The following is a 27437-nucleotide window of genomic DNA, read 5'->3' as shown; positions in this document are numbered from 1 at the left end:
TTTCTCCGTCTCCCCGTTGCCCTGAAATTGGGCGCTTGACGCGATGAAGAGGCGCCCAGACTTCTGCTGGGTCATCAGTCTCTTAACTGTGAGTATCCCTTTCTCTCTGCGCTTCCCCCGCTTTGGGTGCCCTCCAGATGTGGGCCTAAGAAGGGGAGGGGATGATGGGTGTTGAAAGAGGGCATTGGCAGAGGTGATCTGCTCTTGGGAAACCCAACGGTTGGTTAACGTTTGCCCTACAGCAGTGTTTTGCGGACTTGGCCACTTTAGGATAGGTGGACTTCAACTCCCAGCATTCCCCAGCCAGCGTGCTGGCTGAGGAATGCTGGGAGTTGAAGTCCACCCATCCTAAAGTGGCCACGTTTGAGAAACCCCGCTCTAAACAAACAATATTTATTAACCTTGATACATTCAAAATGACAGTTAAGAAATTATTGAGTGGCTCATGCAGTGGGATGGGCAATGACAAATTTGAAATATAAATAAATAAATGTACTTCAAAGCAACTTCTCAGGGGCCCATGGGGGGAAAAATAGCATTTTTTAAAACTCTTAAGTAATCTGGTTCCAAATGAGGGGAGTCTAGTATAGCTACCTCTCTGAGCAATGTTGAAATGTTAATGACTTTTTCTTTAAACAACAGCAAAGTAGGTGATCGTTCATGACATGCTTTGGGTGGAAGAGGGGAAATAGAAGTTTAGGGAAGGCAGGAAATGCAGTATCTTTGTTATTCCAGCTTCCCAAATTCCTTCCTTCCTTCCTTCCTTCCTTCCTTCCTTCCTTCCTTCCTTCCTTCCTTCCTTCCATCCATCCATCCATCCATCTCTCCTTCCTTCCTTCCTTCCTTCCTTCCTTCCTTCCTTCCTTCCATCCATCCATCCATCCATCCATCTCTCCTTCCTTCCTTCCTTCCTTCCTTCCTTCCTTCCTTCCTTCCTTCCTTCCTTCCATCCATCCATCCATCTCTCCTTCCTTCCTTCCTTCCTTCCTTCCTTCCTTCCTTCCATCCATCTCTCCTTCCTTCCTTCCTTCCTTCCATCCATCCATCCATCCGTCTCTCCTTCCTTCCTTCCTTCCTTCCTTCCTTCCTTCCTTTCTTCCTTCATTCCATCTTTCTTTCTTTCCTTCCTTCCTTCCTTCCTTCCTTCCTTCATTCCTTCCTTCCATCCTTCCTTCCATCTCTCCTTCCTTCCTTCCTTCCTTCCTTCCTTCCTTCCTTCCATCCATCCATCCATCCATCCATCTCTCCTTCCTTCCTTCCTTCCTTCCTTCCTTCCTTCCTTCCTTCCTTCCTTCCTTCCTTCCTTCCTTCCTTCCTCCCTCCCTCCCTCCCTCCCTCCCTCCCTCCCTCCCTTCTTTCTCCTTCCTCCCTCCCTCCTCTTCCTCCTTCCTTCCTAGAGAAAAAATACAATGTGGGACGATGGTTCCAAACTTCCACAGAACTCGTTGGAAGACAAACCTGTTAGACCTGGAAATGTTCACCCCAGTCTGGCACTTTTCACCTTCTTGGCATTATGCTAGTTGTGGATTGTAGAATTCTGATTTATCAGAGATATTAGAGATGGATTTCGAGGGCTGTCGCTCCAGGAGTACCTTCCATCTTTTTTTTTTAGGAGCCCAATTAATGTGAATTTTTAATTGTGTGAATCCACAGGGCAATTAATTAAACAGCTTTTGCTTCTTTCTTTGAAAGTTACAGTATATGGCTGCAATCAGAGGAATTCTTAAAATAAAAATACAAATCAGAACATAATTAAAAAAGAAACGTAGCAATCAGCAATTTTCCCTAAAGATGTTTAGACAGATAGTGGGCAGCAGATAATTTCTGCTGACCTGGGCGGATCATGCATCATTCACAGGAAGAGTTTGCTTATATCAAATGTTAGTTCCTCCGTCTTTAAGGATTTAAACAGACATAGGCTTGGAATTGAAGCTCTGTCAACATTCACCACAAAATTACAGTGTGGAAGTTCATAAAAGTAAACTTTCTACCTTCTGACTCAGTTCAAAAAGCTCCCTGAAAATCTGGAATCCTACAGAATAGACGGTGCCTAATTAGCAGAGGCAGAATCGCCACCCTCCCAACCGTAGACAGTTTGCCAAGAGTCAGGAGCAGGTAACACACCTTGCTGCAACAGGCAGAAGTCACGGCTAAACCCCAACTTTTTAAAAAAAGGAAGGGATCAGAAAAGCATTTCTAAATACTTGAGCCTCGACCAATAGCCTACCAGAGCCAAGTGTGCTTGATTTGGGATGGTGAGTAGATCTAAAAACTAGCAGATCCCTCTTGGACTCTTCTGAAGAAAGATGTGAGCATTTGCTTGCACCCAGATTTCCTGGAGTTGCCCCACCCTGGGTCTGTTGGGCTACAACTCCCTTCATCCCCAACCAGTTGCAAGCATTGACCCTACAGGCTTGAGATGATGGGCGCTGAAGTCCAACAGATCTGGAGAGGTCAGTGCAGACGGTTAACATTTAGCAGGGGTGGTTAAATTTCAATTCCTGCCCGCAGCAAGGGGTAAAACTCAGGGGTGAGGATGGCCCCTTTGAATTCCAGCACCCTCCCCAAATTTGCCCATCCCCAAAGCCGCCCCATCCCTGCAGGAGTCTTCCCAGAGTCTGAATCACAGCATTTCTTAGCGCTGAAAGTTTGCTACGTTGGCAAGAACAGAGTTGATGGCAGTGGAAAATTACAGGGCGCCCACTAAGAATAAGGGCTGCAACTGGCCTTCTCACAAGTATGATACGAAGTTGGTGGCTAGGACTCTGGCCTTATCCGCCGTTACTTTGGATTTTGCTGCAAATGGTCCCCCACCCACCCCCTTTGCATTTTCCTCCCCCGTGCCTCAGCCAGGAGTTTGTGTGGGGAAAGGGGTGAACACACAGTTCATCCTGCCACATCTAAGTGATGGCAGATCTTAAAGGTTGCAGGAGTAAGCAAGGCTTCTCCCTGGATGGTTACTTTGCTCAGGTTTTGCATCTGGGAGTGTGCTTCCCGGATGTCCGCTGGACAGGCTGTGGCTGAGAAACTCCAGCAAGCGACCGTTGACGAGGAGAAGAGGCTGGGGCCCGAGGTGTCTCTGCATGAGGCCAGCATCTGGGGTTGGCTCTGCCCCAGGAGTCTCTGCTGGGGACAGGTCATTCTGCCCCACTTCTCCTCTGGAGAGGATTGCAGGGCACGTCCACAACTGGGACTCCCAACGGTGTTCGTAGATCACTGAGCAGTTGAGTTACAAACCTTGGGACGACATTCACCCAACGCCCTAAGCTTAGCTAGTGTTAAATCTTGGGGGCTTTGAGGCTCACCGGGCTGGGCAAAGCTAGAATATTACTGAGTATTCATTCGTGCTTCATGTGCAGATTCAGGGAAATGTGGTAATTCAATACCCACATGAAGCATGTTCTCTGTATGCAGCCATAGAGAATTATCAGGACTCGAATTGAGACCTCCCTATCCCCATATCATGTTTCTCAACCTTGGCAACTTGAAGATGGGTGGACTTCAACTCCCAGAATTCCCCAGCCAGCATGGCTGGCTGGAGAATTCTGGGAGTTGAAGTCCACCCATCTTCAAGTTGCCAAGGTTGAGAAACACTGCCCTGTATCAATATTTCCTGGCCTCCAGATTGTTTGACTACAACTCCCATTCTCCCCAAACAACACGGCAACTTTCCCTCTCTTTCCGTAAGGCCATCTTCCGAAGCAGGCCCCTCCCCGTGGGTTAAGTCACAATTCCCATTGACTCCAACCTCTTGTCCAATGGCAGCATCTCGCAGATGACAGGAAGTGTGATCTGGAGGACCCTGGGTCAGGAAACACTTTTGCTTTAAAAGTAAAATCTCCCCCAAATCTAGCTGGACTTGCAGTGACTGTGGGTTATCCAAGCAGTTTTCTTGGCACCCATATGGAAGGGGCTTGTCATGGCTTTTGGGGGTGGTTTCTGTCTTCCAAGCCCAGCTCTCTGTCATACCAGGGTCGGAAGTGGGAAGGATGGAGGAAGAAGAGGAAGGAAAGAAGGTTGGTTAAGTTAGAGGAGAAATTTAGAAGAAAGAAAAGGGAGGGAGGGAGGGAGGGAGGGAGGGAGGGAGGAAGGAAGAAAGGAAGGAAGGAAGGAAGGAAGGAAGGAAGGAAGGACGGAAGGAAGGAAGGAAGGAAGGAAGGAAAGCAGGGAAGGGAGGGAGGGAGGGCAGGCAGGCAAGCAGGGTAGGAAGGAAGGAAGGGAAGGAAGGAAGGGAAGGGAAGGAAGGGAAGGGAAGGGAAGGGAAGGGAAGGGAAGGGAGGGAAGGGAAGGGAAGGGAAGGGAAGGGAAGGGAAGGGAAGGGAAGGGAAGGGAAGTGAGGCAGACAAGGAAGGAAGGAAGGAAGGAAGGAAGGAAGGAAGGAAGGAAGGAAGGAAGGAAGGAAGGAAGGAAGGAAGGAAGGAAGGAAAGCAGGGAAGGGAGGGAGGGAGGGCAGGCAGGCAAGCAGGGAAGGGAGGGAGGGAGGGAGGGAAGGGAAGGAAGGGAAGGGAAGGGAAGGGAAGGGAAGGGAAGGGAAGGGAAGGGAAGGGAAGGAAGGGAAGGAAGGGAAGGGAGGCAGACAAGCAGGGAAGGAAGGAAGGAAGGAAGGAAGGAAGGAAGGAAGGAAGGAAGGAAGGAAGGAAGGAAGGAAGGAAGGAAGGAAGGAAAGCAGGGAAGGAAGGAAAGCAGGGAAGGAAGGAAAGCAGGAAAGCAGGGAAGGGAGGGAGGGCAGGCAGGCAAGCAGGGAAGGGAGGGAGGGGAGGGAGGGAAGGGAAGGGAAGGGAAGGGAAGGGAAGGGAAGGGAAGGGAAGGGAAGGGAAGGGAAGGGAAGGGAAGGGAAGGGAGGCAGACAAGCAGGGAAGGAAGGAAGGAAGGAAGGAAGGAAGGAAGGAAGGAAGGAAGGAAGGAAGGAAGGAAGGAAGGAAGGAAGGAAGGAAGGAAGGAAAGCAGGGGAGGGAGGGAGGGAGAAGATTTGAGGGCAAGTTAGAAAGAAGAAAAATTGAAAGAAAACTAAAGTTAGATGGGAAAAGGAGGGAGGGAGTCTCTTGAGTTGCATCAAATCCATCACTTGAAGCAACCCTTTTGAAATTTCAAGGAATACCCCTGCATTGCAATGTATGAACAGCTCTGAATGGCCAAAAACATTTGATAGTTTCTGTTGGAGACAGAACCTTTTTATTTTTGGACTTCCCTCCAGGATCCTTCACTCCCAACCTCAAGAAGGGGGTGCCAAAAGATAATCACAACGTTTGCCCCCCTCTTTGTTATTTGTAGGCCCTCTGTTGGCACCCGGCGTGGGCTCAAGCATGTGGGGAGCAAGAGTACTGGGGTGCGGACGGTCGCTGTGTCCTCTGCGAAGCGTGTCCAGCCGGAGAGGAGCCAGACAGAGTAAGTCAGGTTCCTTCGGGGGTCCTGCAGAGGCTCTCCATTCACACAGCATCATGGTTACTTATGATTCAGTGGGCCACGTGAACCCAGAAAATGGGGCTGCTCAACTACATCAGTGTTTCTCCATCTCAGCAACTTTCAGAGATGCGGACTTCAACTCCCAGAATTCATGCTGGCTGGGGAATTCTGGGAGTTCAAGTCCGCATATTGTAAAGTTGCCGAGATGGAGGAACACTGGACTAAATCATTGTTCTGTTAACCCTGGGTAAGTGTGCAAATGCAGCCCCTGCATTTCACTCAGCAAGTGTGTGTTGCAGTGGGGAAGGGGGGAGAAATCTCTCGGCGTGAGCTCTTCATATCTGCCAAAATCTGAAATGGCTGGCAAGCAACGATCCAGCTTCTTGAGAAGCAGTTTTCATCTGATTTAAGATCAAGCTTCTGATCCTCGTTGAACCAAAGATAGTCTCACAAATGTGGTTTTTTTTTTTTAAAAAAAAGGCAGGGCTAGAAATGTTGGGATTTTCACGATGATGCTGTAGCATCACCGTAGGCTTGGAAGGAAGACTAGTTGCTCTGGGTAATACTGAAACTTCACTGCTGAATGGGTTTGGGGGAGTCCCTCTGCCAGCCAGAGGTGCAATAATTCCTTTATTCTAAGTTTTTCTTTGATTTTCCCCATAGAAATGTGGTTATGGTTCAGGATTAGGAATGGCCTGCAAGCCGTGCTCGGCAGGGTTCTTCTCGTCCAGCTCTGGGCTGGATCTCTGCTCATCGCATACCTCTTGCGAGGCCAAGAAGAGGATCCATGCCCGCCTTGGAACAGCTACCACGGACACTTTGTGTGGCGCCTGCTTGCCTGGGTAAGACCTCCTCTGCACCTTTACTGACTTATTTTCTTGCAAGGCACGCCTCCTCCTGTCTCCAAACTCCCCCAGCCAGTAAAGGGTCCCTTTGAGGAATGCAGAAGGTCATGTAGAATCCGTTGACATCTAGGCCAGGATGTAGATTTTCACAGAGGGAACCATTTGGCAGGTGTTTCACTCTCTGAATTTTGATGTTGTTCAGCTTAGAGCAGGGTTTCTCAACCTTGGCCCCTTTAAGACGTGTGGACTTCAACTCCCAGAATCCCCCAGCCAGCACATGCTGGCTGGGGGAATTCTGGGAGTTGAAGTCCACACGTCTTAAAGGGGCCAAGGCTGAGAAACCCTGGTTTAGAGCATCTCTCCCCAAGATGGCCTCCAGAGTCCTGAAAGTTCAATCCAAAACCATGTGGAGGGGAGCAGGTTGGGAAAGGTTAGATAAATCTCAGTAAATGAATAAATAAATAAAAATATCAGTGGAAGCCGTGTGATGTGAAATCAAGTCTTACTTGCAGCAGGCACACCCAGCGTACTGAGCTTGGTTGTTGTTGAGCTTGTTTAAGTTTTGAGTTTCATTCGTTGTTGAGTTTGTGGGAGTGTTTTGGTGGCTGAATCAAACCCGTGGACTTCATTATCGTCCAGCACATTGTGTGAACGCAGAAAAGTAGCTTCATTCAGCAACCAAATTAAATGCATTGTGTGAGCCCGGCTGCCGAGCGTCTATCGAGAATCTCAGGCAGGGATTTTTCCTAGCCCTACCTGGCATTGAGACATATTGTACTTGGGAACCTTTTGCAAGCAAAGTTTATATGGAGCCCCCCATTGGGGGAAGACGGGCGGGAGACAAATTTGATAGATAGATGATAGATAGATAGATAGATAGATAGATAGATAGATAGATAGATAGATAATTGATAGATAGATAGATGATTGATAGATAGATAGATAGATAGATAGATGATTGATAGATAGATAGATGATAGATAGATAGATAGATAGATAGATAGATAGATAGATAGATAGATAGATAGATAGATGATTGATAGATAGATATGGGGTAGAGAGAGAGGAATAGATAGTTGAGAGATGATAGAGAGAGAGATGGATGGATGGATGGATGGATGGGGATGGATGGATGGATGGATGGATGGATGGATGGATGGATGGATGGATGGATATTGTTATGTGGATCTGTAGCTCTTTCCTAAAATTTCATTTCACCAAATAGGCCAGTCAGTGCCCAATGCCAAATAATTGAGAAAATAACAAGGATTTGCGGAAAGTTTAAAAACTGAGCATCGTGATCACTGGCCAAAGAAGGGAAGGGCAAAAATAGTGGCAATTATTTTAGATTTGGGGGTGGGGTTTGTTTGTTTTTTGTTTTGTTTTGCAAAAACTGTAAGAAGTATATGTTTTCAAATAGATTTTGCAAAACAATCAATGTGGTGGGGAGGTGGTTTTCTCAAGTTACGAAATACAGAAAGAGAAACAGGGATACAAATATAGTAACGCCATTGAAGGTAATCTTATTAAGAACCGTCCAACAATATTTTCAGATTCCATTTAACCTTTTAGAGTTTGGTTTTGAGAGATGGTTCGTGCAAGTCATAAATAAGCAACTTGGGAACCGAAAACTCTCTTTGGGCTGGAGATGAACGTTTCTGCAGAGATTTGCGCTCTGCCTCCACCTTCTTGAGAACTTGGGCGAGCCGCATCTTTGCCCCCAGGGACTCCCTGTCTGGTGTGCTGAGTGTGTCAGAGGATCCACAGTTGCTCACACATGTTTCCACCACGCTCACACATGCCTTTCAGCCCCTCCTTTTTAGCAATTTAGCACTGCAAATTGGCAGGGGTTCACTGCTACTTCTGGTGAGATGTGATCAAGCTGGTCTCTGCTAACCAGTTAATTCTCTTTGTTTCTCGAAGTTTGTGGCCGCCCACTCACCAAGTGACTCTGGGGGCTAGAACCAGATTCCTTGCGTTCTTGCCACAAGCAGCCACAGAAGTCAGAAATCTGCTTCCTGCCCGCCGACAGGAAAATTATGCAAAGCACCCCCAAATTCTGACCTTGGGAGCTTCGTGGCCGAAACTGATGCAGTCTCTAAACTGCAGCTGAACTTCATTTTTGCAGCTTTGCAAGATCCCTTGGATGGCACTACCAGTTGTTGGCAATGCCACCAGGGAAAGGGGGTTGTGCTTTCCCTATTTTTTGTGGCATGAAACTCATGAACACTAGACAGTTGGCCTCAAAGTGGGTTTTATATAGTTTAAAAAGGAGGGGGGATTCATAGAAAACTAGAAAATTCCTATCCTGCCTTAACACTGATGTAGCTTCAACCTCTCTGTGGCTTTGCCTTGCCCGCAAGATTAAGCGTGACCCCAAGTCGCTTAGCAAGGCACCCTTCTTCAGTCTAATATCCTCCGTATATGTGACTCAACTCCCATAATTCTATAGCCAAAAGAGCTGTTGCTGAGAATTCTGGGAGTTGAAGTCCACCCATCTGGAGGACAACCAGCTTGGACCTGTCTTGGGCCACAGCACTGACGGTGAGAGAAAGCTCAGCCCCTCTGCTCATGGTTATCTCTTGGTGGGGTTCACACCATGCACTAATCCAGTGTTTTTCCAACTTGGCAACTTTAAGATGGGTGGACTTCAACTCCCATGCTGGCTGGGGAATTCTGGGAGTTGAAGTCCACCCATCTTAAAGTTGCCGAGTTGGAAAACACTGCACTAATCTTTCAACCTGGATTTGTAAAACACAGCTCAGCTACATTTTAGCCTTACCTGCTGTGTGTTGTGTGACACACACACACACACACACACATACACCAATCCAAAGAGTGCAATAACTCTCTTCCCCCGAACTCTGAACAAATGTTAGCAGATGACTTTCGCCATTCTCTTTGTGACCGCCAAATACAACGGTATCTTTCTGTTCTTCATCAGTTCTTGCACGGAAGGCAGAAGGGCCCTTCCAGGTGTAGGCAGATACCTTCCGCGTATGGAAACCCAGTTGTTGCAACCCACCCAGTTCTCCTGGTGTTGTAGGGAACCAACAAGAGAGACAGGATTCTGTGCAAGATTCCCAAGTTAGTGACTCACGTTTGGGGTGGCAAATAAGAAAAGATATGAAACGGAAAACTGCTCAGATCTTTCAAGTCTTGGGAGTTGGTGTTGATGAAGGAGGTGACTCTTTGTCGAGAGGCAGGACCCTCCTGCGGGCGAAAAACCGTGCGGCCTCTGTGTAACAGGCGTGTGAGAATTGCAGCCTCTTGTTAGGAACTCGGCAGGGAGCGAAGAGTGAGTCATCCCCAAAACGTGGCTGAACTCAACCCAGGCTGTGTAGTCCAGATCAGGGAGAAGAGAAACTGGAGGTGATGGCCTTAGTCATCATCTCCACCGCTGACTCCAGAGCCAAGTCAGCCTGACGAATCCAAATTCCCCCTCCTGCTTTTGTTTTCTTAACTGGATCCGGGTTCACGACTCACCTGACCCCGAACAGAGCGGCCTCTGCAGTAGAACGAGGCGCGTTTTTATTTAAGACTCCCAATCCCCAGAAAGCCACGATTTATAATACAGCGTCAGTCGAGATCATCCAATAAGAGAGGATACTTATCCATCTCCAACATTACCTAAGCCCAACGCCACCATAGTTTAATTATGTCAGGAACTGCTTCTGAAAAGAGTTCTCCCAGCTGTATTAAAGCCCTAAAACAGAGTGGGGAGTGGGGGGCTAGAGGCGAAAAAGCTCCAATGCAAGGAGAAAGGGAGGGGCCCTGATTGCCTGGAGAAGCTGAATTGTAATGAAGTTGCTCCAGTATTTCGCATAAATATGTGTAAGTAGAAGAATGGGTGGATGGAGAGAGAGATGATCAATACTGAGAGGAGAGAGAGAGGAAGGGTGGACAGAGGGATGAGAGAGAGACATGGATGGATGGATGGATGGATGGATGGATGGATGGATGGATGGATGGATGGATGGATGGATGGATGGATGGGTGGGTGGATGGGTGGGTGGCTGGGTGGATGGGTGGATGGGTGGGTGGGTGGGTGGATGGATGGATGGATGGATGGATGGATGGATAGATAGATAGATAGATAGATAGATAGATAGATAGATAGATAGATAGATAGATAGATAGATAGATATGGGGTGGAGAGAGAGGAATAGATAGTTGAGAGATGATAAGGAGATGGATGGATGGATGGATGGATGGATGGATGGATGGATGGATGGATGGATCTCATATCAAAACACAGTACTTTTCCCCCCAACAACCTTGTGAAGTAGGCTAAACTGAGAGAGAGTAATTGGCCCAGAGTCCCCCAGGACCTTCCACAACTAAGAGGGGATTAGAACCTGGGTCTTCCCACTCCCACAACAACCTTGTGAGGTAGCCAAGAGGGAGAGAGACTGGCCCAGAATCCTCCAGGGAGCCTCTGTGGCTGAGGGGAGATTAGAACCCGGTTCTCCTCTCCCCACTCCTAGTACAGCACCTTCCCCACTACCCCACATTGGCTCTGGGGCTGAGAGGGAGGGACTAGCCCAAAGTCCCCCTGGGAGCTTCTCTCCTGGGTAAGTCCCAGCCCAGCAGTTTTACCACTTCACCACACCGGCATTTTGCCCTGGGCTCAATGCAACATTTTTACTGGCTCTCAAGCGTCCCACGTCCTCCTCCTTTTTCAATCACAGTGCCTGCCCCCCCACCCCCGTCCATTTCTTTTATAGCATGTTACCCTCAAGTCTGTAGGTTGCCGGCTCTTGAATATGGATCAGTGTCGACGAATTAGCAGGCATTATTATTAAACCTTGCTTGGCTCACAAGCATTTTTCGCGTGGAGTGGAGCGTCCGGTTTGTTTGCATCGGATCCCAGCTCACTTCCTTCGTTCACAAGGAAGGCTCAGAGCCGAATCAGCTGCCTGTGCAGACAAGGCACGTGTTCTCAGAATACAAGCAACTCCAACGCCAAGCCGTGCGAAGGTTGCTTGCAGAGGATTGGCAGGAAAGGACACGACTCAGCCCTGATCAGGTGTGTTTGGGCAGCCGTAGACCCCTCGAAGCATCTGCCGTTCAGCCGCTTAGAAAGATTCACGAGTGTCATTAGTTACGGTCAAGAAGATAAGGGGTTAATGGACAGAACCTTGAAAAGTGAATAAGGCAAAACTTTAGCATGGATTTATTACTGAATTTAGTAAGGCAAGGTCTCCGAGAGCCATTTGGACCCTCTTTTTCCCAGAATGCAAAACCGAAGGGGTCACTGTCCTTTTCTCAAATGAGACTGTCATCGAAACATCCACCTGCTGGTCGTGACTAACGTTTTGACATCCTCCCATTTCTTTTCTAGCCCGAGATTTTTCTTACATCTTCTCTTTCTGCTTCTTGCAGGTATTACAGTCCGGATCCGAGAGCGACTTGCCTCCCTTGCCTGTCTGCCCCCAGAGGGGTGCCTGGATGTCAAGGTGAGAGCAAAACAGGGTAAGGGGCTGCCATTCCGTTCAGGCTGAATTTCAAACAAGGGCTTGTTCATGCTCCATGCCTATGAAGCCCTCTGGGATGTGATCACTGCATACCTGCAGAACTACCTCTTTCAAGTAGAATCAACCCCTTCATGGTGCTCCTCATGGGAAAACTTACTGATAGTTCCTTGTTTTCAGTGGGGAGGGGGTAGCAGGTGCCCAGAAGCAGCTTTTTAGTGGTGGCCCCCATCCTGTGGAATAGCTTCCCTGCCACAAGGCTAGACTGGGACCTACCTTCCTACCTGCTTTTCCAAAAGCTAGATAAGTCTAGGGAGCCAGTTTGGTGCAGTGGCGAAGGCCCCAGGCTGGAAACCAGGAGGCAGTGAGTTCTAGTCCTGCCTCGGGCACAAAGCCAGTTGGGTGACTTTGGGCCAGACCCCCCATCTCAGCCTAACCCATCTCACAAGGGGATTATTGTGGGGAAGGTAGGAAGTGAGAACATTGTATGCTGCCTTAAATTGTAAAAAATAAAGGCAGGATTTAACTCAAATAGATTAGATGAGTTATTTTGGAAGGCTTTCAGGAAATAAGGGAAGCAGCCAGGGCGATGGTATCACCACCTTGCAGATTTGACTCACAGACACCCCCCACAGACCTCTGTATTTTGGCATTATGTCAATAGACACGTCTGAAAAATAAATCAACTTTGCTGAAGCTAAGCAAATTTTCTGCCCGGAGGGGGAATTCAAGTGGAGGAAAAGCTGGGCTAACCGTGATGACTTCCAGCTGAGTTGACGGATATGAGAGTTGAAGAAGCACCCATCTTGGGGGCACCAAGGCAATACCCAATAAATCAGTTCCCCTATTGGTTGGACCTGGTTAGGGCTTGGATGGGAGGCCACCAGGAAAGGCCATGGCTGCAAGCTAGACTGCAAAGCCAGATGATGATGATGGTGGAAGAAGGCACCACAAATCAAAACTCATGGGAGTCTTTGTGTTGTCAGGTTTAACCTGCAAACTGAGACTTGGGGCTCCATTTAGAGAGGCTGAGATAATCTGTTTGTATATTTAAGGATTTGTAAGTTACCTCTGAAGACAAATAGTTTTCCATGCTTGCCTCTGCTCAGCATGAGAAAAAGCATTTTAAAACCAATTAGCTACAAATGTCACTTTGAAGCACAACGATAAAACAGATTATACAAGTGTAGTTAATAGTCAGTTCAACACTTCAAACAGACGCCCAACAGCCGAGACAAAAACAGCCGAATGAAGGTTAATTAGAAGGCCATATATCGATGCTTGAATTATGAATTAAAATTAAAAGTCTTTTATTCTCAGTGCTGATCTGCCTGCCTGCTTATCGGTGGGATTTCTCAACCTATTTTGTATCAGAGGCTCAGTATGCACAGCCCAAATAGATTTATTTAAAAATATATGAATCCTTTGGCTCTTGTTTTTCCGAAATGGGAACTCAGCCGCCTGGGGGGAAAAGCTCCATTGCAAAACTAAAATAAACCCCGGCCTGACCCCAGGGCCCACGGAGTTTGCTTGACCATCCTGGCTGCCATTTGGAAAACGCAAAACATTTTGCGTTGTTCATAATGATCTCCTGCATCATGAAGTTTCCCCAAAGTTTAGATGAGACGCGATGTGGAGAAATCAGTCCACTGAATGCCTGTCTATATTGCTGCCAAACGGTTGGGGGTTGAGTAAGGCACATACCAGGTTAAAAAAGTCAAGATGGTGGCTGTGCAGTTGAAGCTCTGCCCCCACCTGTGCCTGCCATCTTGACTTTTTTGACCTTCCTGGACACCCCTGAAGCACACAAATATTTTATGAGGCCCAGAAGGAGATTATTCGATCCTGCTGCTGGTTAATACTGCATTGCTCCCCACTGTCTGTTACGCTGCACTTTGGAAGACCGTGTCCAGCAAGGATCTTTCGGTCTCTCATGTTTGATATTTGGATTTATTCCTCCAGGAGCAGGTATTCTTAAAGCCATTGGCCTCAAGTCTTGCAAAGATGCTATTTACACAAGCGCAATAAACCTAAGTAGCTTTTAATTTACTATATTTGATTGAAACGTCAGTGTTATGTTAGCCAGTGTTCTGAGTTTGGTTTGTAAAGAAAGTTACGCTGGCTGGCCCAATTACACCTTTCCCTCTTTCTTCTTTTAGACTGACACTGTAATTTATCCATGGCAAATAAAAGGCTTTCTGTACATTCAAGAATCATTTTCTAGGGCTTGAGACTAACAAGGAAAACTAGTTCACATTACGCTGCCCAGAGTCCACTCAAGTTGGATGGCCAATAAATTTAAATAAATTAAATAAATAAACAAATACATTTACATGGCATACATTCATAAAGTTCCAGTTAAGAACTTTAAGTCTTCTAAAAGTAAAGCAAGTAACTCTTTTCCCTTGTTTTAGGGTTAGTTCTCTCTCTGGCTGGCTTCATGTGGTACAATTCCTGCATTAGCCCATTTTCTGGGTTCCCACAATGTATTGAACCCTAAGCTAAGCCAAAAGACAGGCTTGCATAGAAAGCTAGGCCGGAAAAAAAAAACTCTTAAAACTAACCAAGGCTAACACGTTGTCCAAATGCTGACACTAGTTCTGTACCTGACTGGGTTGAATGTGTTGTGGGAACCCTGCTAATCTCTGGGGCTGCCATTCTGGAGATGATGGTGTTTGGCTGAACACATTCCCAGCTGGCATTGTGTTGCATCCAAGGACCGGAAAATTGGATGACGCTCAGTTGTGTTTCCTGCTTAGTACCGGAGGCATCGCCCCAGATTATATCTGTGTGGTGGGTAGATCTTTGTGTTTTCAAAGATTCAAGAAATCCAAAGCATTCATGAACCTGTGGCAGGTCTTAGGTACCTCGTTAAGACTGTACATAGAAATTACTTAATCTTATTTTGTTTTCCTCTGTGTAAATCACATCTTAGAAAATAAAGACACTCTATCACATTAGTTACTGTTGGAAGATCTGAAAGACCAGGTTAGGGACAGATTGTCATGGAGAAAATCTATGTACGTAGTTGCTAAGAGTTGACAATGACTTGATGGCACGTAATCAGTAATCAATCATGTTAATTCTCACGTGTTGCAAAATCAGAAGTTATTACTAGAATCAAGCAAACAAGATGGATTGTAATGTGCATTATGGCAAACAAAACTCCTCTTGTTAGATCATTAAAGCAGCTGTGTCTTTTGCAAGGCTTTGCACAGCTGCTTCCAAGGCTTGTTTGGATGTAAATATGGATAGATCAACCTTTCCCTGAGACTGCCAGCAAAGTGAAGTGGTTGTGCCTGTACAGAGATAATTGCAGAGCCCTTGTAAAGCAGCCACATGAATCTTGCAAAAGATGCAGCTGCATTAATGCTTTGAAAAAAGATGCTTTGTTCAAGGCTCCTGGACGGCATGAAACACCAATTCTTACTGATGCTTTGCCCTGCTCTTAGCGTCACCAGGGAGATGGGTCTGGAAATTTTGCACACAGAAAATCAGATTTCTCCTCCTTCACAATATTTCTGCCCAGTTGCTCCATCTTTTTGGATAATCGTTTATGTTCACCGCGTGCTTCTGTTTTGTGTCTGTGAAAACTGAAAATTTAGGTGCTTCTAAATATCGGAAAATCCTTTGAGCAAGGAGTAGGAAGATGAAAGCATAGATTGGGAAACTGTCAATAAGTGTTGGGAGCCATGAGAAGGGAAAAAAATAGAGAACTTCCCATTTCTCCAACTCATCATTTTCCCCAATTCCCTTATTTTTATCACCATTTGTTTCCATTAAAACTGCTCCTTGTAGTTATTTTTATGACAGTTGTCCTCTTCATCCTCAGCACCTGAGCCCAGCATCGGATGTCCTTTCAACCCGCTTTTTCTCATGTCTTCTCCATTCTCAGCTCAACTCCCATTTTTCCAACTCCTTCATTCCTCCTCCATTCCTTAGCAGAAGCTATATGGAAGCTCCTTCAGCTTGTAAGATGCTGGGGTGACCCCATTTTTTCCAAAATCGAGTTGCTGACCAGCCCTGCCTGGTGTCCGCTGGGTTGATCACAGGAGCAGAAGATACAACTGCAGAAGTAGGAGGTAGAAGAAAGGTTGGGCCATCCGGGCTACGGCTGCAAGCTTCAGTAGCTGTGGTGTATATTTATTTTTAAGTCCAGTTTTTACTTGCAAACTCTCACAGCTCTGAACCATCCCATCTTTGGTCTTGTGAAATGATTCTTCTTTTTCTTTTTAATTCTTTCCTGACCCAGTCTCCGATAAAGCAGGCATCAAGACCTTCCCTCCCTCCCGTCTGCCTTTGGGAGAGTTCATCTCCTGGATTTCATAATTTCTTCTCTTGTCACTGAATCCAATCTTAATCCTTTCTAGTCAGTTTCTCGGGATCTGCAGAAAATTCCCTGGCTTACATAACTGCGTGCACCTTCTCCAAACAGCGTTCCTGCCACTAAAGGAGGTGGTCCCAGCATTTTTGAAAGGTGGGACTGCCTGAAGGAGCCAGCAGGAAGCATTCAGGGAGAGAAATGGGAATTTTGAGGAAGGAGACAGGTTGGAGCGTGTTGCGCGAGCATGCTGAGGCAGTGAACACGCAGAGGTCTTTTTCCCAGGCATCGGTCCCTTCTGGGATTCCCTGCGGTTGTTTCCAGATTTTGCAGTGTTCTCCACTAATTTTCATTCTTCCTTCCCCAAAGGAAAGTAGGAAGGATATTATGTAGGATCTCAGGAATCTGTCTGCCAGCACAATTGACTGATTGATTATGTGCCATCAAGTCAGTGTGGACTCTTAATGACCACATAGATGGATCTTCTCCAGGAGGATCTCTCCCTAAGCTGGTCCTTCAGGTCTTCCAATGGTGCCCCCATTGCCCCTGTACCTTGAATCCCTCCACTTTGCTGCTGGTCCTCCTCTTCTTCTCTTTCCTTCCATCTTTTCTAGCATCAGAGCCTCCTCTAGAGAGCTGGGCCTTCACATTGATTGATTGATTGATTGATTGATTATAAGCCATATTCAATCAGTATTCCCTGCTCCCAAGGACCTGTCTCCCTCCCCATCCCAGATTTGCCTCATGATGGCCCATCAACTGTGGGGTCTTCTTGCTAATGTCTTCAACCCTTCTTCTGCTGATGTTTTTCTCTCAGGCCCCCGAAAGCGGCTGACTCGCCTGGCCCGCAACGCAGAGGCCCTTCTGAGACAAGGCGAGAAGACGGCGGTTAACGGCACCCAGGACGGGAAGCCAGAGGAGAGTGCCACGCAGTACGCGGTCCTGGCCATCGTCCCCGTGTTCTGTATTATGGGCTTGCTCGGCATCCTCTTCTGCAACCTCCTGATGAAAAAGGGCTATCACTGCACGGCCCAGAAGGACATGGATGAGGAGGCGGCCAAGTCGGAGAGAACTGGTGAGTGGGATGTGGCCAGTGTGAAGTGCGAGGTCTTTTCGGCACCCCCGGAAATGCCGAATTCGTCTCCTGCCCCCCTTTTGCCCTTGGCATCCTTTAAGGCAGCCGCCTCCCGCGGTTGACTCGAGGTCAACTTGCAAATGCAAGAATACCCAGCTCCCTTTCCCAGCCCCTTCCAAGGCCTGGGCCTGGGCCTTTCATTTTTCCTACCCAGATGTGGAACTGGGCTCTTCCCCCCGTGGAAGGCCGTTGTAGGCATCGCTGCCACTGCTCAGGCGGAAATCTCTCAGTGGCAGTCTCACAGAGTCTGATTTCTCTAACTCCACGCCTCGGCCCCTGTCCTGCTGGATTGCTGCTCTTACAAGAGCAAAGACGGACGATATTAGCTTGGGTCTTGGATGCAACAAAATGGTTGGGGGTCTTTAGGGATTCAGGCCCAGAGGCTTCTCAGAGCCACAGCTGGCTCTGCCTGCTTCAGTCCAGATCAGTGTTTGTCAACCTTAGCAACTTTAAGATGGGTAGATTTCAACTCCCAGAATTCCCCAGCCAACTCTGGGAGTTGAAGTCCACCCATCTTAAAGTTGCCAAGGTTGACAAACACTGGTCCAGATGTTCCAGCATCCAGCTTATCTTCTCAGCCCTAATGGTGCCAGGCAAGAGATGGGTGGTGCAAACGCGCCATCTCCTGTCTCTGAAATGCCATAACAGTGTCTGGGCAGCCGAGCATCAAGGACATCAGATCTGGTACCCAACAGAGAAGGGAATTTTCACTGCTCCTAAATTATTTCCTTAGTCTTCACGGGGGCGCTGTCCGCCCCCCCACATCCCATCCCAACCTTATCCAACCGGGCCCCTTGGACTACAATTCCCATCATCAGCCCAGTGCAGGAATCCACCAAACCAGTGTTTCTCCACCTTGGCAACTTTAAGATGGGTGGACTTCAACTCCCAGAATTCCCCAGCCAGCCTTGAAGTCCACCCATCTTAAAGTTGTCAATTTTGATAAAGGCTGGACTAAACCATTTTTGCCTCTTCACCTTGCCCTTGAAACCTTCCAGGGAAAAGGAGGAATCCCCCTTGTCAGGACAAGCCCATGATGAAGCTTGAGAAATTAAAAATGGCTTCCCCCAGCCAGGATTTTGGGCAGGTACTTGCTGTCAGCCCAGCCTACCTCACAGGGTGGCTGTTGCGGGCCAAATAGGAGGGATGTTACGTTCCACCCCCTTGAGCCCCCGAACCAAAGGTGGGGGTCGTACTCTAATAAGTTAAGGTTGCAGCTGAGCGCCTAAAATTTCTTTGGATGTTTTTGGAACGGAGGAAAGGCGTCTCGTTTTCCTTCGAGTGGCTCTGACCCTACCTCGCAGGGGGGGGGTGGTTGAGGAAGCTCGGAGGGGGTGCAAGGCGTGCTGCCTTGAACTGCCCTGCAAAAGGTGGGACAGCTGTTCAATAAGTAAGTTGCCACCTTCACCCTCTTACACGCAGAAAGCAAACGAACTGAAGCCACAGCTTCCCCATCTGGTGCCCTCCAGATGTGCTGGCCTCCCCCTCCCATGCTTTCCACCAGCCTCCTTAATGATGTTTTAAGGCCTCCTTAACGATCGGCTCAGAGGGCCGCATTGAAAAGCTCCATCCACGGGTTGGTCACCGACCCGGGCGAGGGGCGGAGGGTGGCTCCGCTCTGCGGGATCCTCCTTTGCCTGCGAAGGAAGCCTCGGTGCCAAGCAAGCCCCGGGGGGCTCTTTCAACGGGACCTTCTCTTTTAGGGAACAGTGCAGGCTACAGGACGGAAGAAGCGAACGAGGACACCATCGGGGTCCTCGTGCGGCTGATCACGGAGAAAAAAGGTGAGTCTCCTCGGGGGAAGCCCTTCCCTGCCCTTTTCACAGATGTGGGGTGCATTCGTAAGCCCTATCCATTTTGCAGGGGCTGCATCCCTCCTTAGGCAGGCCCGGGCCCATTAATTGAATGCCTGTGGCTTTTGTTCCAAGGAATAAACAGGATTTAGCCTTTGGGACGGAGGGTTGAGGGGTCTAGGGACTCCCACCGGGCACCGGTGCTCTGCCTTATTTGTAACATCGGGCTGGGTGCTGTGTACCAGACCTGATGCAAGGGTGTGTGTATTTGTGTGTGTGCACGCATAAGTGCGTGGACGAAGAGAGTATAGACGGAGGCTGCAGCCATGGGATGGAAGCCCCCTCCCCTTTTTTGCGCATGGTATTGCAATTCCTTTTTTTCCCCTTTTTTTTTTTCACAAATAAATCCATTCAAGAGGAAAAGAAGAATCACTTTATAGCACCTTCTGGCTTTTACTTTGACGTTGTACACTGCCCAGAGTCTCTGGAGCGAGGTGGATATCATAGATAAATAAATAAATGTTAGTTTCAGCGTCATAAATAAATACGCGTTAGCATGCAAGCAGGCCCTTTGGAAGAATCGTAAGAAAAAAGGAAAAGTACCTTCAGGCTGAACTCAGCTCCTAAGGGCAGTGTCTGTGCAATTTTCTTGGAAGCATTATGGATTTTGCTTGCCAAGATGTAGGTGTGTGTGTAATGTGCCGATCTAGCCACCCTGGGATCTCCTGCTGGTCTCTCATCCAGGTCCTACCCGACCCCAGACCAGGTGCTTCTCCCTGATGGAGCAGAGGTAAAATATCTCTTCATTAATGCCGCTGTTGCAAAGTTTTACCCCTGGCAGGGGGCTTATGCTTTGTTTTTAAGAAACGTAATCCCGCTGCTGATTTTAATTCATCCGGATCATCCTTCTAGTATTTGGCATTTGCATTTGCGGTTCGTCCCCCGCTGATGCATTGGGTGGTTTAACCAGCAGCCCCGGAAATGGCTTTTTTGCTTGGCGATGCGATGGAGACAGGAGACCCTCCCTTGCCCTTAATTAAATCCTTATCCCCCCCCCCATTTCTTGCCCACAGAAAACGCAGTGGTTCTGGAAGAGATGCTGAAGGAATATCATAGCAAGCAACTCGCGCAGCCGATTTACAAGCCCCTGAACAAGTAGGTGACCCTTCGGCTGTCCACGCAAAATCTCCCCTTTTTTTGCAGCGCTACAGCCCCACAGAGCTGAAGGTTTTTAGCAGCTGCTGCTCGGGAAGGCTGAACCAGAGGAGACTTTTTCCCAAAGATTTCGGGACAATTTTTTTTAATGCCCTGTTCAACCTCGAGAGGGAGCTGACAGCCCGTACTTTGCCCCTCTCCCACCTAGATGCTTGATTGACACAACAACCCTGTGAGGTTGGCTGGGAGGCAGTAACCAAAAGGTCCCCCATCTGCATGATAGGGCTGATTAAGGGCATGAAACACGGAGGCACCACCTTTGCAGAAGACTGTTGCCTTTAATCCAGCTTTTTTCTAGGATGTGTTTGAGGTCCGGTGGGTTGTGCGAATTGTGGGGGTGTCTGGGGGAGGTCAAAAGGCCCAGGGGTGGCTGGGACCCTGCCCCTTTTTGACGCACGTCCCAGACGCCATTTGAGGACTTTTGCAGCCCACATCCATCAACGCCCTCCTTTCTGGCTCGTTCACCCAAACGGTGCCCAGCTTGTCTCTGATCCCCTTCATTGTGCAAAGCCAGTCATTATCGGAGGACCGGAACCCCTGTTTTCCCAGCGCCGTAAATCTGATTCATCGCTCGCCTTCTCTGAACACGTTTCCTCTATGTTTGTTGCATTGCAACTCCCATCATCCTGAGTCCCTGGGTTAAGGACGATGGACTTTGAAATCCAACCCACCTGAGCAAATCCCGCTGAAACACCTTGTGCTGAAGCCTAGACAATCTCCGACTGCCCCTTTTCTCCCCCCCAGGTTGCACCTCCTGCCCCAGATCCCTCACATCTGCCGGCATCAGCACCACCTCCACACTGTCCAGGGCCTGGCCACGCGCCCAGGCCCCACCTGCACCCGGTGCAGCCAGAAGAAATGGCCGGAGCTGTCCATGGAAGCCACCCCCACGGCCGTCCTGCCCGGCAGCTACGCTCCGAAGCCCATACGGCCGGGGGAGATCACCATTCTCTCCGTGGGCAGGTAAGGCCCGAGGCAGGCCTTTCAGTGACTTGTGGGGCCAGCGCAGGATTCAGTCTCCTCTGTGCTGTTTTTAAAAAATTAAGTTTCCAGTCCTTAAGAGTGCAAGGACAGATGCAAACTCTGTGTAGGAGGAGGAGCAAGAAAAATAGGATAGTGGTGGCCTTTGGAAGCCACTTCGGGGGCTCAGGCCTCGCCGTGTGGCTCCGAAGCAAGATGGGGGCCACAATGTCGAGGCTGAGGGTCGCCTGGACTCTGAGGGTCAGAGGCACGTAAACCAGGCAGGATCAGGATAAGAGCAATGTGACTTGAGTTTTAACGCAACGGAGTTGTGCAAAGACAGAGAACGTCGCAAGTTCCCACATATGGAATATTTCTCCCGGCCATTAAAGATTGCAGTGTTGGGGGCAGTTTGGAAGCCCATTGCTTCCGCGTGGGTGCAAACTGCGGGGTCCCCCCCCCCGCTTTGATGGCCCCCGGTTTCCTTCCCCGCTGTCCAGGTCCCAACTCCGTGGTGCATTCCCTCTTTGCCCAGGTTCCGCGTCGCCCGTATTCCGGAGCTGAAACCCAACCCCACAGAACTAAAAACCATCTCCGAGGTGGTGAGGGAGCCCGAGGCCAGTGAGCCCCCCTACGCCTGCCTCGCCCCAGAGCAAAAGCTGCTGGCCAGCCACGGGGGAAAGCTGAAACGGGCCGGGGTGGCGGAGAGTCAGCAAGAGGTAAGACAGCCTTGGCGGCTGGCAGGGTCAATTCAACCTCCAGGGATGGAAGGCTTCGAGAGCGGTGCCTGTGGCGAGAAAGCAAGCCGGGGCTGGTTTGCCTTCCGGTGATCCCAGCCGGGAGTTTCAGGAAAAACCATCTTCCTATCACGCCTCATTTCACCGCCACAAATTGGGGGCCTGGTTTCCTTAGCTACCTCGTCTATGCGTTAATGTGCTTTGCTTATGTGGCCTGGGAGGGGACGGTGTTAGGCTAATTCAGTAAGAAGAGAAGTTTACTGGTTGCGATAGCTCTGTGGAGCCCCTATGTCCAGGTGCAGTCTACCTTGAATGCCAAGAGCTTTGTTTTTCTAGAGGAGCCCCCTCCTCGTTCGACTGGAGAACAAGCTGGTCGTCTGAAGGCGAATGGCCTCCTTGGAACCTGCTGGGAATGTTCCCACGGTGGTGGGCCAGGCCATAGCTTGGCTGGGAATGGCTGGGGTGCAGCTGGCGCGGGGCACTTTCTGAGAAGGGAGTTCATGCTCTCTGGCTCTGGGGGGGCTGCATTTTGCCCCAAGGCTGAGCCAGGCAGCAGAAATTCCTGCAAATAACTTAATGGCGCTCGTTGGAACTGGGGGTTTTGCAAAAAGTCTCTGTTTTGAGAACGAACACCAAAAATGTAAAGTTTGGGGGGGGGGGACAGGCAAAGAAGGAAAGAAAAAGAAAGAAAAAAGATGTAAAGAAAGAAAGGAAGGAAGAGGAGGAAAGAAGGAAGGTAGCTTAAGTTAGAGGAGAAATTTAGGAGAAAGAAAAAGGGAAGGAAGGAAGGAAGGAAGGAAGGAAGGAAGGAAGGAAGGAAGGAAGGAAGGAAGGAAGGAAGGAAGGCAGGCAGGCAGGCAGGCAGGCAGGCAGGCAGGCAGGCAGGCAGGGGTGGCTGACAAGCTTTGGGGGTGCACGATGGCAAGAGTAGCTTTGGCAGATCCGAGGTGAATCTCAAAGCCACCTAAACAAACCCCTGTGATTCTCTCTATCTTAGGTAAAAATATCAGAGGGACCCAAAATACATTTATTCATCTGTTAAATTTGGGGTTGACTTGTAATGGGGAAGAGACACTTGTTAAATCTGAATATTGGTTCAACAGCAAATGCATTTTGCCCGTTGCACCCAAAGTCTGCCACCCTGAGATGCAGATGAATGGGAGGCAAGATGATGGTTCTCAATTCACTTGGGCTCAGGAGAATAAGCCCGAAAATCATAAAAGGGGTCTTTGATTGGTCGGGTTGTGGGCCTTATTATGGAATCGTTAGAATTGCCCCGTAGGAGTAAGAGAAGAGGCCAGCGGCCAAATGTTTGGCTTGCTAGCAGAAGGTCCCAGATTCACCCAAGGAAGGGATGGAAACTCACAGGCTGAGCCGCAGAGAGCCAGGGCAGAGGGCCAGCATGCTCCCCCTTTGGAAGAGGGCACCGGCCCAGGCAGAGGAATGGACGAGCAGGCTGAGTCCCTGGGCTCCCGGGGGCAGGTTCTGGGAAAACTGAGCGGGACGAGGGCCCTTGGGCTGGGAGCCCCTCTCTGGGGTATGTGGGTGAGGAGTTGGCAGCCTGCCACCCCAACCTCCCTCCATTGCAGGTTGTCATCTGACTGCCCCCTGCGGCCAAGAAGATGGAGCAGCCGAACAGTTGTGGACGCTGCGCGGCAGAAGAGCCTCCCGGGCTGCACGTGCGTTGGGCGCTGGGCCAGCTGGCGGACAGCCTGCTTTTCCTCCCCTCCTCTTGGAACACCGCCCGGGGCAGACTTTGCTGGGGGGGGCAGTGCCAGAGGACCCTCCTAGCCTGGCAAAGGCACTTTAAAAGTCTGGAGTCTGGAGGAGACGGTGGAAGGAGCTGCCGCAAGCCCAACCAGAGCCCCACTGCTTGCACTTTTCTTCTGCACGGCCCGGAGGCAGCTCTGCAACGTGCCAGCCAGGCTGGGTAGCCTTCCGAAGGACAAGGGAAAAACAGCTCTTATTTTTGCAGCCTGGGACCTAATGGGACTGCTGAGCCTCCGTCAAGTTGAGCGGGTGACTGTGTGGACTCGTCCGGGTCATTTTCTTGGCAACACTACGGAAATTGTTCCCCATTCCACATTTTTCCAGGATGTTTTGTTGACTTCCTAATCTAGCAACCTCCGCTAGGATTTCCTGGTGGTGTCCCATCCAGCCACTAACCAGTTCTGAACCTGTTTAGCGTCTGAAGCCAACCATGCTGAGGGTGCTGCTGATGGCTGTGTGTTTGTGTGTGTGCTTGTGTGCATCTGAAATATGTACCTTCATCCACTTGAAAGAAGAGGGGAGATACCTCTGTAATTTTTCAGATCGTATCTCGGGAGTTGGATTCTGCAGAAAGCAAGAATCTTCCCTCCGTCACAGAGACGCTGCATTTTCAGCATGCAAAACAGCAAAATGTGGACAGGTGAAACTCCCCTCTCGTTCTCCACTGCTTCCTGCAAACAGGGTTGCAAAGAGGGTGCTTGAGCACTGTTGAGTTGGACGCATCGCCTTCCTCTCTGCTTCACTGTTGTTTTCCACGTTGTATATTTTTTAATAGAAGCAGCTGAAAATGCAGGCGTGCTCAGATAGCCTGTTTACGTAATAATAATAATAATGCTCTGGGACATTAGAATTCAGACAAGCACCTGCCACACAACACCCCAGACTTCACCATTGTTGATAAGAAAGACAAAAAAGTCTGCGTAGCGGACATTGCAGTACCTGGAGACAGCAGAAGAGAAGAGAAAGAACTGGAGAAAATCACAAGATACGAAGACCTGCAAACAGAAGTAGAACGACTGTGGCAAAAGAAAGCAAAGATAGCCCCAATAGTTATAGGCGCCTTGGTTGCAAGCCCAAAACACCTGGAGCATCACTGGAAGACCATCGGCATTCATTGCAAAAGGCAACTTTACCTGGAACAGCTTCCATCCTGCGACGATGCCTTAAACGCCATCCAACAGCATCTCCCTATCCCAGGTCCTTGGGAAGGACTCGATAGGTGGACAAAAATGCCAAATCTGGTTTAAACATCTGGCTGACTGTGCGATCAACCATAATAATATGTGCCCCTTCCTTCTTCACAGTACGAAATGTAGTTTTGCCAATCTGAGAAAGCTACATCTACTCATTTTTCTGAGTTTGGAAAGAGTATCGAAGCACAATCCCTTGGAGATTATCCAGTCCCACTCGGCAGCACGCCTGCCACCTTTACCAGCACTTGCTCAGGGGAATCTGCAGAGAACCGCTGCCCATTGCACAGCCCTGCCTCGGTGGAACTGGGGCGCGTTATTGCAGAAGTTCAACCCTTGCAAGCCACAGCCAGAAGAAAACTTGACTGCACCCAGTCCTTCTCACCTGTGTGTTGGATTCTTCCTTCTCCCCGTGAAAAACAAGCCAAGAACTTCCCACCTAAATCTCTAACTTGGCTTCCCTTTCGACTTCATGCAGCGTCTTGCTTCCCCCACGTCCCCAAACATCTGGACTTTGGAAAGCAGAGCCTTCAGAAAAACAGCAGGCTGTCAGCAGAAGGCAGGTGCCCTCCTGGACCAGTCCAAGAAACGATGAAATTAAAGATTCTGCCCCAGGAAAATTGTAATCGGGATCAGCTACAGAACTCAGTCCAATTTGTCTAAGTTCTCTGGAAGGGGTGTCCCCAAAAGTCTAGCAGGTGGTTGTGATTGTGCAATCCAAGCCATCTTGACTTTTTTTTGACAGCCCCCCCCCCTCCCCACAGATTCCCCTGTTCTCAGCTTTTTGTTTTAATTACCAGAGACAGGAGAAGCCCAGAGTAAAGATTCTCACTGGCTGTGGAAGCCTGGTTGGGCTTCTGAAATGTTAGCAGACGATCTCAGCCCACCTGCCCTTTTAAGCCCACTTCTATAGAATCAGGGACAAAAACAGTGTTTTCCAACGTAGGCGGCTTCCAGGTGTGCAGAGTTCTCTCCCAGAATGCTCAGCAACAGCATGAGGATTCTGGGAGTTGAAGTCTCTGAAGAAATGATGGGTTCCAGAGCATCATCCCATCACATTTTGTAATTTTATTGTACAGTTCATGGTTTACCTAGAACAGTGGTGCCTGCCCCTTTTGCCCTCCCCCTACAAAATCCTTGCACGAGCCCCCTCCCCAACTCTAAAGATTGCTTCCAAGGTGTAATTTTAATTTGGCAAAAGTGGGGGGGGGGGATAAAATTTAGAATATCTTCCTAGCTTTCAATTAACTCCCCCCCCCTCCAGCTTCATAAGGTACGTCGTTTTCATTTTCAAACAGTCGCCATACCCATCTTTAGGGCGAACAGGAAACAAATAAATTAAACATTTTTTATTGCAGTTTGCGGGCTCGGCTCTTGTGCCCAGATTAAACATACAGGCTGGTTGTGTTGCCAGAGAATGCGCGGGATGTGCAGTTTTTCAGTGTGTGGTGTAAACCCTAACAAAGCTAACCATGGTTCAGGTTGAACGTGGATGGGCGCATTGTGCGGTCCTGTTGACTTTGTAGAGAGCGGGGTCTGCCGAAGGAGCTTAAAATCCTTCCCAGCCTTGGGAAGGGAAAGTTGGGCTTCCAGATCTTGGAACACCTCTAGCTGCGTATTTGCAATTTGCAATTAAATACAGTGGTACCTCAGGATACGAACTTAATGCGTTCCGTGACTCTGGGCGTATCCCGAGTTGGGCGTAACCCGACGCAAATTTCCCCATAGGGTTCAATGTAAATCCGGTTAATCCGTTCTGCCCTCCGAATTTGGTCGCACCCCGAAGCAAATTTTCCCATAAGGTTCAATGTAATTACCGTTAATCCGTTCTGGCATCCGCGGACCACGCATCAGGGGCGGGAAAATGGCTGGGTGCCGCGCCGCACGGCGGGAAAACGGCCACGGACCACGTGTTGGGGGCAGAAAAATGGCCGCGGACCACATGTCAGGGCGGAAAAATTACCGTACCCCGAGGCGGAGTTCGCACATCGAGGTAAATTTTTGTGGCCGGAGCTGGTCGTAACCCGAAAAGTTCGTTAGTAGAGGCGTTCGTATCCCGAGGTACCACTGTATGGGGTCTTTGGTGGCGGGACCAGCATCGCTAAGCACAACAGGGCCCTTGATCTGGTCTTTGGGCCCTTGGAGAGTGGGGACTGTGGGGTGGAGGGAGAGGTGAAAGGGGGGCTGATGGTGTCCCCTATGTCTAGCCAGGAGTTTGCAACAGAAATTGGTAATTGTAGTTCTTTCGACTCCGATTGTCAGCCACATCACGTTTTTTTCTTCTTCTTGTGGTTATTTTTTTCTACCTATTATTTATGCGGGCAAAGCAAGGGGGAGGCACCTGGTCTGCCCCAGGCAACTGGGCTCCTCCGTGTTTGCTCCCTAGATTTATTTATTATCAACCGTTCATGGTGTTACATTAAAGAATGGGTGTTATCAGAAGTTTGTTTGTTCCATTTCTATACATTGGTAAATAAAAACCAGAAAACAGACTTAACCGTCGTTCGTTGCCCTTGCTTGGCTGAGGTGGGGCAGGGCAGAAGCTGAGGTTCAGACAGAAGATGTTGAACAAGTCCCTAAATTTGAGTTGGAAT

The 27437-nt window shown here is 49.0% G+C and overlaps 1 protein-coding gene across 1 annotated transcript; it reads left to right on the top strand.

Moving 5' to 3' along the window:
• RELT (RELT TNF receptor) lies at nucleotides 1-26145 on the top strand. The gene is made up of 10 exons (XM_088140840.1): nucleotides 1-88; nucleotides 5272-5385; nucleotides 6067-6245; nucleotides 11634-11707; nucleotides 16861-17118; nucleotides 18882-18962; nucleotides 20045-20126; nucleotides 20931-21149; nucleotides 21682-21865; nucleotides 23473-26145. Exons 1-10 carry the CDS (start codon nucleotides 44-46, stop codon nucleotides 23482-23484), a joined length of 1248 nt encoding a protein of 415 aa, XP_087996966.1. The 5' UTR covers nucleotides 1-43; the 3' UTR covers nucleotides 23485-26145.
• Nucleotides 26146-27437: the final 1292 nt, after the last annotated feature.

The sequence above is a fragment of the Python bivittatus genome, unplaced genomic scaffold (assembly GCF_059951505.1).
Source record: "Python bivittatus isolate LINGU-HERP-01145 unplaced genomic scaffold, Pbiv_v1 ctg000340_np1212, whole genome shotgun sequence".
NCBI classification, from domain to species: Eukaryota; Metazoa; Chordata; class Lepidosauria; order Squamata; family Pythonidae; genus Python; species Python bivittatus.
The sequence above is the reverse complement of the archived record's forward strand: the minus strand, read 5'-3'. Positions and strand labels throughout refer to the sequence as shown.

Coding starts and splice junctions, on each gene's coding strand:
- RELT (XM_088140840.1), top strand. CDS start 44: ATGAAGAGGCGCCCAGACTTCTGCTGGGTCATCAGTCTCTTAACT. Junction 11,708..16,860: donor AGGGGTGCCTGGATGTCAAG/GTGAGAGCAAAA, acceptor TTTTTCTCTCAG/GCCCCCGAAAGCGGCTGACT. Junction 18,963..20,044: donor GCTGATCACGGAGAAAAAAG/GTGAGTCTCCTC, acceptor TCTTGCCCACAG/AAAACGCAGTGGTTCTGGAA.